The following is a 17,118-nucleotide window of genomic DNA, read 5'->3' as shown; positions in this document are numbered from 1 at the left end:
GTCGTTATACCCCCACAAACAAAAGTCGGTCGATCGGTCTATCGGTTTGTCGGTCCGTTGGTTTTTATGGTTTCCGGACAATAACTCACGAAAGGCGTGACCGATTTAAACAATCTTTGGTACACAGGTGTAGCTGTATAAGGTCATGTTCGACTTTGGGATTAGTAGGTAAAGGTCAAGTTCACAGAGACCCGGAACAGTTAAAGGGTTTCCGAATGAATATTTGAGAACGCTTGGACCTAGAATAATGAAAGTTTTTAGGAGGTTGGTCATGACCAGCAAATGACCCCTACAGATTTTGAGGTTAGTAAGTCAAAGTTCAAGGTTACAGTGACCCGAAACAGTTACACAGTTTCCGGACGATAACTTGAGAACGCTTGGGCCTAGGATCAAGAATCTTACTGAGGAGGTTGATCATGACAAGCAAATGACCCTAAGGATTTTGAGGTCAGTAAGTCAAAGGTCAAGGTCACAGTGACCCGAAACAGTTAAATGGCTTGCGGACAATAACTTCAGAACGCTTGGGCCTAGGATCACGAAACTTAATAGGGATGTTGATCATGACCAGCAGAAGACCGCTATTGATTTCGACTGAAGTTCGACTTAAACATTGCCTTACTTCTGTGACAAGGCCTTATTGTGGGGGTATAATTCGTCACTCCTGCGACAGCTCTAGATTTTTTAATTATGGTGTGAAATAAAGCGATTAGTTTAGTGTTGATAATACTGAATTTTATTGGAACCCATACTACCCATATTTGGACGACATTGAATAACACGTTGGTGATGAAGGTGGAACTGATGGTGCTGATTAATAAACTTAAATGTTTTGAGGTGTAACACTGAAGCAATTAACAAATGTGACCTTTTACTACTGCCGACATCTTGTGTCAGTTTCCAACAATTTTAAAGACCTGCTCCAGTCCTACCTTTTAACCTTAAATTGTCACTGAAAAGGCATGAAAATCCTGACTAGGAACAGTGACGCCTGTCAAAATAGAATCTATTTTATATAAAATTCTATATAAAATACCTGTGGTTTTGCGTGCTAAAGTGTGCGCGTGGCCGTTAACTGTTACCTATTATAATCATGGGTTACATACACACGATAGAATTTGAATAGCCGCGGAACAGGGCTTTAAGAAACATAACCGGTGTCTCAAAATTTTATTTAAGAAATAATAAATCTGTTCCTATATTTTATCAGTTAATAAAATATGGGGAGGAGTTTGGATGCGTTATAATTAAATCACGAGTGCGCAGCACGAGTGATTTAATTATTCACATCCAAACGACTGCCCATGTTTTATTAATTGATAAAATTATTGGAACATATTTATTATTTCGATTCTAACAACGCAAATAATTCGCATTTTACAGTACTACATTTTCAGCGTAATACGTCATTCGGGTCATATGCTGTTACAATTTACCTCCTATAGTTAGAAAGTGTTGCATAGCCAATGAAATATATATATGTTTGTTTATTTTTTATCAGAATTTTGAGAAGTATATATTATTTAGTATTCTAACACGATCCGCAGCAATTGCTGTATAAACATATAGCGAAGTCGCCTATACATGAATCTACGATGAAATATGGTTGGCTGTTACATTTCACCCCCCTATGATTGTAACATAAGAGCTTCTACTTTAGTTCCATTACATACGAATTATTTCAGGGCCAAACGGTTGAAAACAGCATTTCAAAAACATAAATATAATAAAAACTCATACTGACCTATGTGTAGGTCCGTAAAACACGCTCTGGTCTCTACGAGCGAATTCAATTAGCTTAATTATGATTCAGCGGTGACGTCATAAATGTATGACATAAAGTATGACGTCATAATGATGTGACGTCATATAAAAGTTAATCTCGTCACTCGTAATACAGGGTCAACTCGCTTATTTTGATGATTCTGTTCATAATTTTGAGAAGTATATATAATTTAGTAATCTAAAAGCTCACAAACTAATTATGAACAGAATCATCAAAATAAGCGAGTTGACCCTGTATTACGAGTGACGAGATTAACTTTTATATGACGTCACATCATTATGACGTCATACTTTATGTCATACATTTATGACGTCACCGCTGAATCATAATTAAGCTAATTGAATTCGCTCGTAGAGATCAGAGCGTGTTTTACGGACCTACACATAGGTCAGTATGAGTTTTTATTATATTTATGTTTTTGAAATGCTGTTTTCAACCGTTTGGCCCTGAAATAATTCGTATGTAATGGAACTAAAGTAGAAGCTCTTATGTTACAATCATAGGGAGGTGAAATGTAACAGCCAACCATATTTTATCGTAGATTCATGTATAGGCGATTTCGCTATATGTTTATATAGCAAGTGCTGCGGATCGTGTTAGAATGAAAAATAACCGGTTTAGCAACACTAGAGAAACTCAGTCCAACAAAATCGCAGTGTTATTATATATTATGGTATCTTGTTTTATATTCTTTTGACAAATATATGGAAAAAGGGTTGGTACCATTTTTGCGACATTTTTCAAGGCTATATTCTAACACGATCTGCAGCAATTGTTATATAAACATATAGCCTATACATCGCCTATACATGAATCTACGATAAAATATGGTTGGCTATTACATTTCACCCCCTATGATTGTGGCATAAGAGATTCTACTTCAGTTCCATTACATACAAATTATTTCAGGACCAAACGGTTGAAAACAGCATTTCAAAAACATAAATATGATAAAAAGTCATACTGACTTATGTGTAGGACCGTAAAACACGTTTCGATCTCTACGAGCGAATTAAATTAGCTTAATTAAGATTCAGCGGTGACGTCATAAATGTATGACATAAAGTATGACGTCATAATGATGTGACGTCATTTAAAGTTAAGCTCGTAACTTGTAACACAGGGTCAACTCGCCTAATTTGATGATTCTCTTCATAATTAGTTTGCGAGCTGTTAGATTACTAAATTATAAATACATGTACTTCTCAAAATTCTGATAAAAAGAAACAAATATCTATACGTTCCATTGGCTATGCAACTCGTTCTAACCATAGGGGGTAAATTGTAACAGCATATGACCCGAATGACATACTACGCTGAAAATGTAGTACTGTAAAATGCGAATTATTTGCGTTGTTAGAATCGAAATAATAAATATGTTCCAATAATTTTATCAATTAATAAAACATGGGCAGTCGTTTGGATGCGAATGATTAAATCACTCGTGCTACGCACTCGTGATTTAATTATTACGCATCCAAACTCCTCCCCATATTTTATTAACTGATAAAATATGGGAACATATTTATTATTTCTTAAACAAAATTAGATAACACACTTTTGAACTAGGTCACGTGATTTTCTTATCGTGATATAACGCAATTAACAATTTATTAACAATTAGTGCTATTGACTGTGACATTTGGATGTGCCAAACATTTAGAAGCTACTCGCAACGCTCGCTTCGTAGAAGAGATAGATATTGAACAGGAGATAATAAACCTGAAGAACGAAGTTAGTGGTCTTAAATCTCTGCTCAATCAGAAAGATGCAGAAATTGCAGACATTCGAAATCAGTTAGGTACGTAGAGATTTATGTAAGCAGAATTACTAATATACTCCGCAGTCAATAGTTTGAGCTTTATGCTCGGTCTATATGTTTGGTCGTCTGCCTATCTTCTCAAAGTTTCCTGCGGACATTTCCTTTGGGTTACTAAGCAGAAGATAAAGACAATATATGGTCGGAGCTGAAAAATTTCCGGATTTTTTTTACGTTTTGGAATGGGGCCAGTACATGGAAAGACAAGTAAACGGTAGTTCATTGGAAAGAGACAAATGCGAGATTGCTATACAAAAATGACTGTATATTTTTGAAACATATATTTTTATAAACATATTGATAAGAATCTCATTTTCTTAACAAGATTTTTTTCCTATCTATTTACATGCATTTTGAAGCAGAATTTAAGACATAAAACATTTTTACAGTCCATTTTACCCCTCCCCAAACCCCGAACACGGCACATTCAGCAGTTTTGCAGGGCTATGGTAAGACTTAAGAACAAACCTTTTAAGAAATGACGTCTGATGCCAACAGATAAACATACCTCGAAGGGCTTGCCGGTAAATAGATGGGCCTCGGGAATATAATTCTGGCTATTGACCGTCAAGACATTTTACAAATGTATACTACATTTTTTGTACTATGTACATCTACATTCATTACTTATTCATTATATCAGTATGCAGGTACATTCACTGAAAAATAATTATGTAAGACAGTTTTGACTAAAACTTCAAGGGATTCATTTTAGATGAACTATATGACGACATGACGAAACAGCGATGCCCCCTGCTCGGTCTGTCGGTCCAAGAGAAGTACCAGTGTTATGGTTCCCGGCCGGAAAGACTGCTACCCAGGATGGACCAAAGAGTACAGTGGATATTTAGTCGGCGGTTACCAGCTCTATGATGATTCAACGGAGTACGTGTGCCTAGACCGGCGACCGGAAACTGTTGCAAACAGCGGAAGTGATTACAACGATAATAAGTTATATTTCGTAGAAACATTCTGCGGAATGAGCCTGGAATGTCCACCGTACGTCGGAAACAGAGAATTGGCATGTGTTGTGTGTTCTCTGTAATCTAGGAATGTGTGATTTACAAATAAATGACTATGTAAAATAAAGTTACTGACTTTTATGAGAATAAAAGGGTGCGTAGAAAAATTTCCGAAAAAAAACCAACAACACCTGTAATCATTGATTTCATTTCTGCGCAAGATGAGAAGAATGCACGAAAACGGACGAAAGTTTTCGTACTAAGCGTACTACAAAAATACCCATATTCACTGATTTTTAAAGGGATAGGCCACATGCTTACAGGGGCTAGGCTTTTGTGGGCTTAATATAATGTTAGTGCCATTTCATGAATGAATGAAGCCACATATGTTCATATATTTTCGATTCCGAATTTAATCAGAGTATTCTACTGAACAGGTGTTTTCACGGTTTTTATTACATGGTAGTTTGTTTATATTGGGAAACGCATTAATTGTTTACAATGTCATATAATTTTCAAACAAATACATAAAGCAGATGGATACTTCCGAAACTAAAGCCAAACGCTCTTTTTGTGCCGCTTAATATTGTACTGTCTTGGTTATTTACCATAGCAGTTTCCGACTAGCATACGTCACAGGTAATTTCTCTACACCTTGCTCTAATTCTAAGCATAAATCTGTAGCTTCTACTCAGTGTATAAATGTCTTTTCTGAATCTGGTAACTTCAGTATCAGCTGTGCGCTCAAACTAGTCTTACTTGTATAACGATAGATTTTGCTATTATTACGACCACAGAATTCGTTTCTCTATCTAGAGGCACTTTCGCAATAAACTGCGTAGGTATCATATATGTTAGTTGAAAATACACATATGACATCTATAAGAATAAATGTGTAAATAATAGCTTTAAAGAAAGCCTAAAATTTTATATGATAAGATCAAGTACGCATATTAATCATTCCTTATCTTCCTGAAGACGATACGCTTTTAACCATTTTCTTCTAAACTAAATAATAATATCTCTACAAGTTAGAAAAACTGTGGTTTGAAATTGCCTTTAAATTGCCAGAAATGGCTGTTACGATGGGCTATGTATTTGTGCTTATACTTCTGTGCAATGTATTGCATGCCAATTCTGAAAAACGCCTCGTTCTTGAGGAGATGGATATAGAACAAGAAATAATCAATCTGAAACAATCAATGGCACAGAAAGACGCACAAATATCCGCTTTACAAAAGCAGATAGGTAAGTTATTTTTTTCAGACTGGTTTTGTTAAAAACAACCTTTTTAAAGGCACCGTTTTGCAATTTAGTAGATTCCACTAGTTCAAGTTTTGTGAGATATATGTAAATTTTACACTTATCAAACGGCAATGGTTGGTCTAAATCGGTTATTAGCACGACTTAACCCGTAGCCCAAGTGCATATAGATATACTAGTGCTGTAGACCACGTAACAGTTTTTGGCCTCGGTTACAAGATTTTTGCCTATACAGTTTTATTACTATTAAAAGTCGGGTATATAATAATAATTATCATAATACTAACAAAGTAACAGAAACAAAAACATAAAGCTAAAAAGTGTAACTATTATCTTTGTATTTAATTTTCAAAGCAGCGTGTACTGAAAGTAATGAAATAAAGTGGATTTGTGAAGTACAAAATTTTGCAAGGACAAAAACCTATTAAAATAATGAATAGTGTCAGTTTAACGCCTTTGTGAAATAGTTACTGCAATGAAATACATTTGTTTAGTATTACATTTTTGTTTCAAGGTTCGACATACACAAGATGGGGTCGCACAACATGTCCAGGCAACGGAACAGTACTGGTGTATTCAGGTACATATCTTGTTGAATATATCAAAACGATAGATTAAACTGTCGCTTGATTGTAGAATATGTCACAGTATATGACTTGAATATTAAATCAGGGAGAAAATGCATAGGCGGTCGGGTATTTCGGTCGGTAGAGCATCGGAACGGTATTCCGAGGCCCAAGGTTCAAGCCCTGGTCTGGTTGCACATTTTTTTTCACCCAGTGACAAATATATCAAAATGATAGTTTAAAATATCGCCGGATTGTAGAATATTCGTATATATAAACGATAGATCAAAATACCTTTGGATTATTGAATGTATCATGAAAAACGATAGATAAAACTACCGGTATCGAAAACTTTCGATGGACTGTTGAATATGTAACAGAGCCCCACCGTGCGGGTGCAGACGCTCATCTGATTTTTTTTGTCTCTGTATAATAGAAATATTGACCTAGCCATGATTTTCTAAGTCCAAAAGGGGCAATAATGCTTGCAAAAAGCAATGTAGAGTAACTGTTATGGGACTTGCTGTGCAGTGTCAGCTTGTAATGGCGACTAAATACTCCAAGTTTTAAACAAATAGCTTTGACCGTAAAGGAGAAAAGTTGACCTAAACGCAAAACAACCAAGAAATCTGATATTTTCTTAAAAGGGGCCATAATTCTTGCAAAAAGCATGATTGAGTTATGTATCTTGCTGTTTAGAGTCAGCTTTCGATGATGAACAAGTGTTGCAAGTTTCAAAGCAATAGCTTGAGCAGTTTAGGAGGAGTGTTGACCTAAACATAAAACGTAAGCAAGAAATCTGATATTTTCTAAGTCCAAAAGGGGCCATAATTCTTGCAAAAAGCAGGATGGAGTTATGTTTCTTGCTGTACAGAGCTAGCTAATGATGGTGAACAAGTGTTGCAAGTTTGAAAGCAATAGCTTTGATATTTTAGGAGAAAAGCTGACCTAAACATAAAACTTAATCAGGCAACGCCGACGCCGATCAAGCGATGACAATAACTTATCATATTTCTTTTTAAAAAAATCAGAGGAGCTAAAACTTGTAGGTCAAACTATCGATGGATCGTGAATATATCAACGCGATTGGTCAAATTATCGATAGATCGTGAATATATCAATGCGATAGATCAAACAATCGATGGATTAGTTGTGCCCCCGACAGCACACATTCTTTAACTTTATACCTTTGTTTTTTTTGTATAAAAAATTTAATGTTCTCTTGAACTAGACATATGATTATGTTGATTTCTTTCACATGTTGTTTGTGCCTTCAGTTAATGGAATAACTGTATCATTTTTGTAGGGTTTATGGCGGGGACCTACCATGATGACAGCCAGCATAAAGGTTCGGGAGCAAACTACCTGTGTCTCTCTGACCAGCCAACATGGGACCATTATTCAGAAACTGTAAATAACGTGATTCGAATCACTGGCGTCCAATACGAGTTCTGGATGCATACACAGCACGCTCATGACCTCCAAGAATTCTTTGGATCTGATGTCCACGACAGCGAAGCTCCCTGTGCAGTTTGTCGGGCCCCAAGAAGCACTAACGTCATGATCCCCGGCCGCACAGACTGTTATCCCGGATGGACCAAGGAGTACAACGGATATCTGGTCGGCGCTTACTCGGGGTATGACGACGCCGCAGAATATGTATGTCTGGACCGGCGACCCGAGACCGTTGTTCACAGTGGAGACAGCGACGATGACAATATGCTGTATTTCGTCGAAGCATACTGTGGAAAAAGTCTAGAGTGCCCGCCATATGTTAACAACAGAGAACTGGCTTGTGTCGTTTGTTCTATGTGAAGACATGATAATAAGAAGTAAATCTGTACAGAAACATAATTTTACCGTATTTATATTGAATTATGTAACGATTTATTTAGTACACCCATTTGCACTTTTTGTTCTCTGCTCAGAGCATATCAAAATAAATCTTAATGCTCAAGATCTGGGATTCGTCTGATATCTCAAACCATCCTGTAAAGCCGGTTTCTTTTATCTTTTTATTTCTGGAATGTTACTGATTCACTCGCAGTTTCTTACTTTTCTACCCTTCAATTTTTTTTTGCACGCAATGCTAATAGGTTACTAGTTATGTATCGAAATATAGTACAAGTGGAAATATTTATATAATGATTTATTATTTTATATTTATGAACGTGCGCAATATTATTTTTTGAAAATGTCGTTAAAGTTTTATTATCTGTGATGTATTTTCCTGTTGTTGTTTTTTTCTTGTATTGTTTTTTTTTCGGATTCGAGAATCATAACAATACAAGAAACGAAGTTCAGTCATTAAAGGGGCCTGCGCGGCCGAGTGGTTAAGGTCGCTGACTTCGAATCACTTGCCCCTCACCGATGTGGGTTCGAGCCTTGCTCGAGGCGTTGAACTCTTCATGTGAGGAAGCTATCCAGCTGGCTTACGGAAGGTGGGTTGTTCTACTCAGGTGCCCGCTCGCGATGAAATAATGCAAGGAGGAGCACCTGGGGTCTTCCTCCACCATCAAAGTTGGAAAGTCGCCATATGGCCTATGCGACGTTAAACTCAACAAAATAATTCAAATAAATCAGCCATTCAAGTATTTTTAGAAAGAATTTTATCGATATTTGGCACACCAGGACGTGGATGTTCTAAACAATATCAAGTGGTTCACTTTTTTCTTTGTCTCTGCATCATATTTTAATCAAATTAAAACAAAATGGATTATAACGATAGGGTTTATGATTTTCGAAATATTTAGTGTCAGTTCTACTATGTACAGCGGAGAATTTTAACGTTTAGTCAGTATACAGGGTTTGAGTTTCTCGGTCCAGATCACATAGCAACAAATATTGGCATCATATTGTCCGACTATATTAAATTTCTAGGGCAAAAACTATTAGTTACACAGTGTTTCGCTTATTTAATATGGAATATATACTGCCAGTTAATATCATATGGGACAAACCGAAATCCCCACATTGAATTCTCTGGTAGTACATATTCCATATTTAATTAAGATAACCTACACACTGTATAACTAATTCATCTTAACGACTTCCTTTTGTGTTGATAAAAAACAGTAAGTAATAAGTTTTTTACGTTTCTGATATACTAGTAGATTGGTTATTTTTCAAACTCTGAACAACCAACATCATAAAGTAACAAGGGAAGTAACTTTTGTCAATACTTAATATGGAAATACTACAGTGTATGAAAATCATAATGTACACGAATTTCACGGGACGTTAACTGACCAAGGAGGTACGATAAATACCTGTATTGGAAACAGTCTGATGCTAAATCAATTCTAATGATACCCAGTAAGTAATCACAGTTACCAGTCGGATGTTTCCTTCATATACCTTTTCGGCATTTATTATTGCCTGTCTTAAAACATAGGGGATATCATTACTTGGAGAGAAAACAAATTTCTACTACGCTAACAAGAATGCCACTTATATAAAATCTATCACGTTATAAAAACAAATTCCCAATTGACACATAATTTATTCAATTTCTAGATTGTTTACATGGAACAAACAACACAAGCGAGTTCTCTATTATGCTCATACGGTGGACACTCTAAACTTTTCCCGCAGAATGCTTCCACGAAATAGAGCATATTATCATTGTAACTGATTCCACTGTGTACAACTGTCTCCGGTCGCCTGTCCAGACAGATATACTCGGTAGAATCGTCGTAGTTTGGGCTACCTCCTACCAAATAACCGCTGTACTCCTTTGTCCACCCTGGGTAACAGTCCTTACGGCCTGGAATCATAACATTGGTGTTTCTTTGAGTGCGGCACACAGAACATGGAGCGTCGCTGTCCTGGATGTCAGATCCAAAAATTGATTGTATGTCATGCGGATTAGTGGCGTGGAACTCGTACTCCACACCAGTGATATGAATAATGTTGTTTGCAGTATCAGAATAGTAGTCCCAGGTGGGTTGATCAGCGAGGCACAAGTAGTTAGATCCTGGTCCAGGCCCGTGGCCAACCGTGTCGTGGTAAGTGCCGGCCATGTAACCTGAAGTATTAGACGACATTTTCAAGTTACAGTGACACCGAAAGAATAATTTCTTACACATCTTAGCCATATCGTATGTATTGTTTTTGTGCTTAACACATTAATGCTGAACATGTTTGCAAACGGTTGAGAAAATACTTATCCTCCTAACTTCTACACAAGAAACGCAATGAGAATAAATGTTTAAAAGACACGCAACAAATGATTTATTCATAAAACCTAAATTCAACAATTCCAAAGCTAAATAGCACGTACGGAAGCTCTGGGGTGATAAGTATGCGCTATATACTTATATCGTGAGATAGTATTTCATTGCCATGAATTAATTATCCGGGAAAGAGATACTTTTTTAATCGAAATAGTTAGTATCTCGAAGACACGAGATTAAAACACTACACAGCTTCTGTAAATACTACAATATCAAACGATATTTACCAGAATACGCGAGTGTTGTACCATTTCCAGGACACGATGTCCGTCCCCATCTCGTGTACAGTGAACCTAAAACATAAAATAGATTTCAAAATAAAAATTGATTTTTCTTTTATTAAAACACGTAACAGTTTTAGGTAAACGAGACAACATGTGAGCTACACCATACAGCAGACCAACGAGATGAACATTACAACGGCGAGTTACGTTGTAGGGGTAACGCATGCATTTTTCTGCAGAATCCCAATGGATTGGTTGGTGCCCGAGCACGGTAGGGCGAGTGTACAAACGTACCCCGCGGTATTCTGAAGATGTTATAACCCGAAATAAACGCTATTTTAGCATAAAACATGTAAAAACTACTAAATGAATATGGTTATCCCTCGACGTAAAATGAAATTCCGTGAAATGTACGGGAATGTATGCCTTGTTTTATCACGTTGACGTAAATTTCCTTTTTGAATTATATGTTTTTGGCCCTTTATTCTTTACCACAAAATGGAAATTTGAACAGCGCGATAGCGCGAGAATCTTTCTGTTAACCACGTTTACTCTCCCGTTAAAACAACCGCGAACAGTGACACGAACAGCAGTTTTATGCAAAAATGCTTAAATGTTTATATTAATATGTGCTTTTTCAATCTTAACTATTACAGCTGGATTTGGTGCTGGGGACAATAATAATCCGAGTCGTCTGCAAATAGTCGTCCGCAAATAGTCGCTGTCATGAATGACAGCATGTCTATAACATTTAAATTTAACGTTAATCAAGACTACAATTGAAGAACACTCTTACCCATTTGTAACTGCAGATCTGCATTCTGTTTTTGTAGAGCAGCTATTTCTGCGTCTTTCTGAGCCATTGACGTCTTCAAGTTGATAATTTCTTGCTCAATGTCCATTTCCTCAAGTACGAGTCGTTTTTTGCAGTCAGCCACCAACACATTGTACAAAAACAATACCAAAAACACTGTACATTTAAGTGCCATTTCAAACATTAAAACTCATAAATAGAAAATAAATGACTTTAGAGAGCACAAACGTTACATTTAAATACTTACCGTACAGGTATAGATAAGAAAACAGCGTTGAAGATAGGTCACAATTCTTTGTCTGACAAAAAGCTAAACAGAAATAAATATCAGTCAGAATATTTAAGTTGCTAATACCATAAATGCTCTGCTGGAATATCTGACGTTATAATACCTGTAATGAATTTGATTCCTCCACAATCGACCAATGTATGTGTACATTATGAGAGTATATTTACAACATATAATTACCATTGTTTTATTTAATGTAACGTAATTCTTGCTTAAAATTAGAAGGTGAAATTGAATTGATACGCATTAAATGTTATTAACTATGTATTAACGGTTCATAATGCCTTTATTAATAATTCTGTTTTTGATAACTGTTTTCCTCCAATATTTGCAAGGTTTGAATATCGACGGTAGAAAGTTTTGTTGAATCCATAATTTTTGGTTATCTCCCTTCATGGCTGCAACTGTATAAATTCATATGCACCAGAAGTAAGTAAAATTCGATTTCAATTGTTTAATCACTTATATTTGACTGATTTGATAAGTTTTGGCAGATTATAGATAATGCCACCTGTTTGTGTTGATTGTAGTTTGTCAGTACCGTATAATCAGTTGAGACCCTTTATACTTTGCAAAAGTTCATAAGTCAGAGGTGTGTCGCAAAACACTTTCTGGAATACTGAGAAAATGTGCGGCCTGTTAGAAAACCAATATTGGAGCATATATAAAATATAAGCGACCGACGAAAGTCAATGCTTTTCATAGGGATAGGAACAGTTCTTTTTTCCCCATATACTTATGTCTCTTTTGGAAGTGTTTATATTCAATTATCCTGTAAAAGCGTGCGATGCCTATAAATGATGGTAATGACTGGTATATAGGACAGAATGATGTTATGTAAAAGGTAAAGAATTTAAATCATAGAAAAGTAAGCGTACACGTATCTCATTTTTATTTTAGGTTTAAAGCTGATATTAAGCAGAGCACACAACACACGCTAGTTCCCGGTCATGAACATAAGGTGGACATTCAAGTGACTTGCCGCAGTTTGCCTCTACGAAATATAACAAGTTTTCACCATCGCCAATTCCGCTGTTGACAACGGATTCAGGCCTTCGGTCCAGACACACAAATTCTGTAGCGTCATTATAACCTGGGTAAGCACCTACAAGAAAACCGTTGTATTCTTTTGTCCATCCAGGATAGCAATCAGTACGCCCAGGTATCATCAGATTGGATGTTCTTGAACTGTGACACACAGCACATGGGGCTTCGTTATGGCGGATATTGGTACCAAAAAAGTCGGCTACTTCGTTTATTGAATATCCTGAAAATTCGTATTCCACACCGGCAATACGGATATCGTTGTTTCCAGCAGTGGCATAATGGCCCCACGTTGGTCGGTCAGCTAAGCAAAGATAGTTTGCACCTGAACCGTACCCATGCTTAGCACTGTCATGGTATGTGCCAGCCATAAAGCCTGTTGGTTGTTCAGAAAAGAGAATCCATGATTTTAAGCTAGGAAACTATAAGATAATAATAAAAGGAATATTACATGTATTATAAAAGCTATTGTTACAAATCAGGCTTAATCGGTTCGAGTCTTTAAAAGTCAGTCAGCATTTTTGAGATAAGGGTGTAAAGATAAAAGTTATAATTTTAATAGATAATTATTTTATCTTTTTGGAATACAAACTTATTGCAAAAGCTAAAACTTTACCAGAATAGACAAGGCCAGTTCCATTCCCGGGACAAACTGTTCGACCCCAACGTGTGTATGTAGATCCTTTACCTTCGAATTAGAATATAAATACGTAGTAAAGTATATCCGACAGAGAGATGATAGGTACAGAATGTAATGAATGTTAAGCCATTCATGCGAAAACATAGACTACCGACTGCTTTCGGAATACAAATACTGGCAGAAACGATCAGCTGCTGTTTTACCAAGAGTTTATGCATTCCATTCGGAGAGAAAATAGCAATTATTAAGAAACTATGCGATGACATTTGGTTTCCAGAATGATATACGTAATGCATTAACTCCAACAAATCTTAAAAGCAAGTTTACCTGTGGACGACTTCAGAACTGCAACAGTAGCAGTAAGATCAGCGATTTGCTTTTCCATCGACCCGATCTTCTGTGCGATGTCTGTGTCACTGTGTAGAACCAAGCGTTGAAATCGTCTGCTACATTGTTGAGAATGAACATCAGCAAGAATAAAAACAATCTCATAAGAACCATTTTGCTCCGTTGAAATTATGGATGTTTATGTATCTTCAGTAAAGTAAAATTGTCTTATCTCTAATGTAATCTCTAGTACGCACTCACATCAGTTTGACAAGCTCAAGTATTATCTAGCAGCCCGATAAGTGACACTGCTTTGCTGTTACCGTATTTTAGTAATGAAAATAGAACTGATGAATGCATTTATAATATTATATTGAAGGCTATGTTAAAGAGAAGACTGAGATCAATAACATCCTTTGGGAGTTAAATGAAATGCAGTAATTATTTACCTAATTCACCCCCTAATAAACCCCTGCATTTTCCAAAGCAACAGGACAGTGTAAATAAAAGTGAATCATTTATACATGTAGTGAAAGCAAAACGCATGGTAAGTAAAGACTAAAATGATCGTGTAAACTATATATGGAAACTTTAAATATGTACTCAATGCAGAAAGTTGCTCCGTCAGACTCAATCAAAGTCTAGCTGTAAAAGAGCCGAGCACCAGCCATGAAGTATTCTCAAAATAAATCATTGCCATGTATTTTATAAAGTTCGTAAAAAGCAATCCCATACAGGCCAGAGTTTGATAAAGTAGTTGTTCCATTCTAACAAAAGCAAATATTATGATCTTGCAGGTTGTTCAAAACATTTTTTTTCTTCTGGAGTTCCTCCCCAAAAGATCCCAAGTATACTCTATGGGATTACAATCTTGGAGCAAGCGGACCACTGCAAAACATGAACAGTTTGTCTTGCAACAAATCCCTTTGTACGGGCAACTACATGGGGCCTGGTGTTATATTGCATAAGAACTCAGTGGTGCTTTAGAAGAAATTGTACAACCATACGACTAAATACTCCGCATTCACATTTGTAAATTGTTTAATCTCAAAGAAATAACCTTGAATCAGTTCGCAGATCAGATGAATCATTATTTTACATTCCAAAACACATACAGTACTTGAATTACTAGTAATTAGGAAAGATGCAGCACAAAACACTATATTCTTTTAGATAAAAAACCCTATAATATCTTCCATTTATTTCAATTTAAAGATATGATATTAATATTAAGCAGAGCAGACAACGCATGCTAGTTCTCGATCATTGACATACGGTGAGCATTCAAGTCCCTTGGCACAGTTTGCTTCTACGAAATATAGGACGTTTTCATTATCGTTAAATCCGCTGTTGACAATGGATTCTGGCCTTCGGTCAAGACACACAAATTCTGTAGCGTCATTAAAATGTGGGTAAGCACCTACAAGAAAACCGTTGTATTCTTCGGTCCATCCAGAGTAGCAGTCAGTTCGTCCAGGTATCATCAGACTGGATGATCTTGAACTGTGGCACACGGCGCATGGGGCTTCGTTATTCTGGATATTGGTACCAAAAAAGTCGGTTAGTTCGTTAATTGAATATCCCGAAAATTCGTATTCTACGCCAGTGATACGAATTTTGTTGTTCCCAGTAGTGGAATAATGGTCCCACGTTGGCCGGTCGGCTAAGCAAAGATAGTTGGCACCTGAACCGAACCCGTTTTTAGAAGCATCATGGTATGTGCCAGCCATAAAACCTGTAGGGTATTTAGAAAACAGAATCCATAACTTTAAGCTACGAAACTGTACAATTAAAATTGTGAAAACGTTTGTTTCAAATTAGGCTTAATCGGTACCACTATGTAAAAGTCAGTCAACAGTTTGAAAGTAAAAACATTTTGTTATCAAGGGCTTAATGACAAAAAAGTATAATTATATAAGATACATTTTTCTTAGTTATTTCATCTTTTTGGAATACAAACTTGTAGCAATTGTTAAAATTTTACCAGAGTAGACAAGGCTAGTTCCATTTCCGGGACAAACTGTGCGACCCCAACGTGTGTACGTAGATCCTTTACCTTCGAATAAAATATCAATATTTAGTACATGTATATTCAAGAGCGGACGCAGTGGTCCAGTGGTAACACTGTTTGACTACAAAACCAGTGGTCACGAGTTCGGTCTCCCGCTCCTTAAACTAAAAATTACTAACATTGGGATAGGAGTCTTGTTTATCGGTGCTTTACACCCGGCACGCTAAAGAACCAGAGAAGCTTCTGTAATTGGAGCGTCTTCTGTATCTTGCGCTGTTCTCCACAGTCTTCTGGAGGAGTCGCCCATATGGGTTACTGATGGCGGCTATAAATAAGCGAACATACACATAATTATGTATATTCTGTGACTGCAATATATTAAGTATTTTTAAATGATCGACTTTGCTACAGAGAATGAGAGTTAATCTGCTTATTATACAAATACATGTACCTTATTGCTTCAAGTACATGTAACAAAGAGACAAAAAAGGTACAAAAGTAGTGTCTCGGCCCCCTTTGGAATATAAATAACTTGATAGATCATCTACCGTTTCCCCAAGAGATTATGCATTCCATTCGGAGAGAGATCGGAATTATTATGAAACTTTGCAAAAATACCTGGCTTCCGGATTGATATACGTAATGCATTTAATCCAACAAAAATTAAAAGCTAGGTTACCAGCAGACGATTTCAGAGATTGTATGTCCGCCTTCTGAATTGCAACAGTAGCAGTAAGATCAGCGATTTGCTTTTCCATCGACCCGATCTTCTGTGCGATGTCTGTGTCACTGTGTAGAACCAAGCGTTTGGAATCGTCTGCTACATTGAAGTAAAATTGTCTTATCTCTAATGTAATCTCTAGCACACACTCACATATATTTGACAAGCTAAAGTATTATCTAGCAGCCCGATAAGGGACACTGTTTTGCTGTTACAGTATTTTGCTGATGAAAATAGAACTGATAAATGCATTATAATATTATATTGAAAGCCATGTTATAGACAAGACTGAGATGAATAATATTTTTGGGAAGTTAAATGAAATGCAGTAATTATTAACCTAATTCATCCCCTAATAAACCCCTGCACGTTCCAACGAAACGAGAGGCGGACGTTCTCCTCCCGGAGCCATACCCTTCG

At 36.5% G+C, this 17,118-nt stretch overlaps 4 protein-coding genes across 4 annotated transcripts; 1 reads left to right on the top strand and 3 right to left on the bottom strand.

The window, feature by feature from the left end:
* Positions 1-5,522: 5,522 nt before the first annotated feature.
* LOC123532573 (short-chain collagen C4-like) lies at positions 5,523-8,286 on the top strand. The gene is made up of 3 exons (XM_045314031.2): positions 5,523-5,812; positions 6,342-6,407; positions 7,700-8,286. The coding sequence occupies exons 1-3, from the start codon at positions 5,638-5,640 to the stop codon at positions 8,206-8,208; spliced, it is 750 nt and encodes a 249-aa protein (XP_045169966.2). The 5' UTR covers positions 5,523-5,637; the 3' UTR covers positions 8,209-8,286.
* Positions 8,287-9,875: 1,589 nt separating this feature from the next.
* Positions 9,876-14,190, bottom strand: LOC123532414 (uncharacterized). The gene is made up of 5 exons (XM_053518335.1): positions 13,967-14,190; positions 13,616-13,687; positions 11,649-13,375; positions 10,856-10,921; positions 9,876-10,420 (listed from the first exon to the last, which is right to left on the bottom strand). The coding sequence occupies exons 3-5, from the start codon at positions 11,848-11,850 to the stop codon at positions 9,915-9,917; spliced, it is 774 nt and encodes a 257-aa protein (XP_053374310.1). The 5' UTR covers positions 11,851-13,375; positions 13,616-13,687; positions 13,967-14,190; the 3' UTR covers positions 9,876-9,914.
* LOC123532677 (uncharacterized) lies at positions 12,870-13,370 on the bottom strand. The gene has a single exon (XM_053518189.1). The coding sequence runs from the start codon at positions 13,368-13,370 to the stop codon at positions 12,870-12,872; it is 501 nt and encodes a 166-aa protein (XP_053374164.1).
* A 747-nt stretch (positions 14,191-14,937) lies between the features above and the next one.
* On the bottom strand, positions 14,938-16,799 carry LOC128546924 (uncharacterized). The gene is made up of 3 exons (XM_053518333.1): positions 16,657-16,799; positions 15,951-16,022; positions 14,938-15,701 (listed from the first exon to the last, which is right to left on the bottom strand). Exons 1-3 carry the CDS (start codon positions 16,733-16,735, stop codon positions 15,196-15,198), a joined length of 657 nt encoding a protein of 218 aa, XP_053374308.1. The 5' UTR covers positions 16,736-16,799; the 3' UTR covers positions 14,938-15,195.
* Between the last annotated feature and the right edge of the window lie 319 nt (positions 16,800-17,118).

Source organism: Mercenaria mercenaria, chromosome 11 (genome assembly GCF_021730395.1).
Source record: "Mercenaria mercenaria strain notata chromosome 11, MADL_Memer_1, whole genome shotgun sequence".
Classification (NCBI taxonomy): Eukaryota; Metazoa; Mollusca; class Bivalvia; order Venerida; family Veneridae; genus Mercenaria; species Mercenaria mercenaria.
This window is presented reverse-complemented; position numbering and strand designations above follow the sequence as displayed.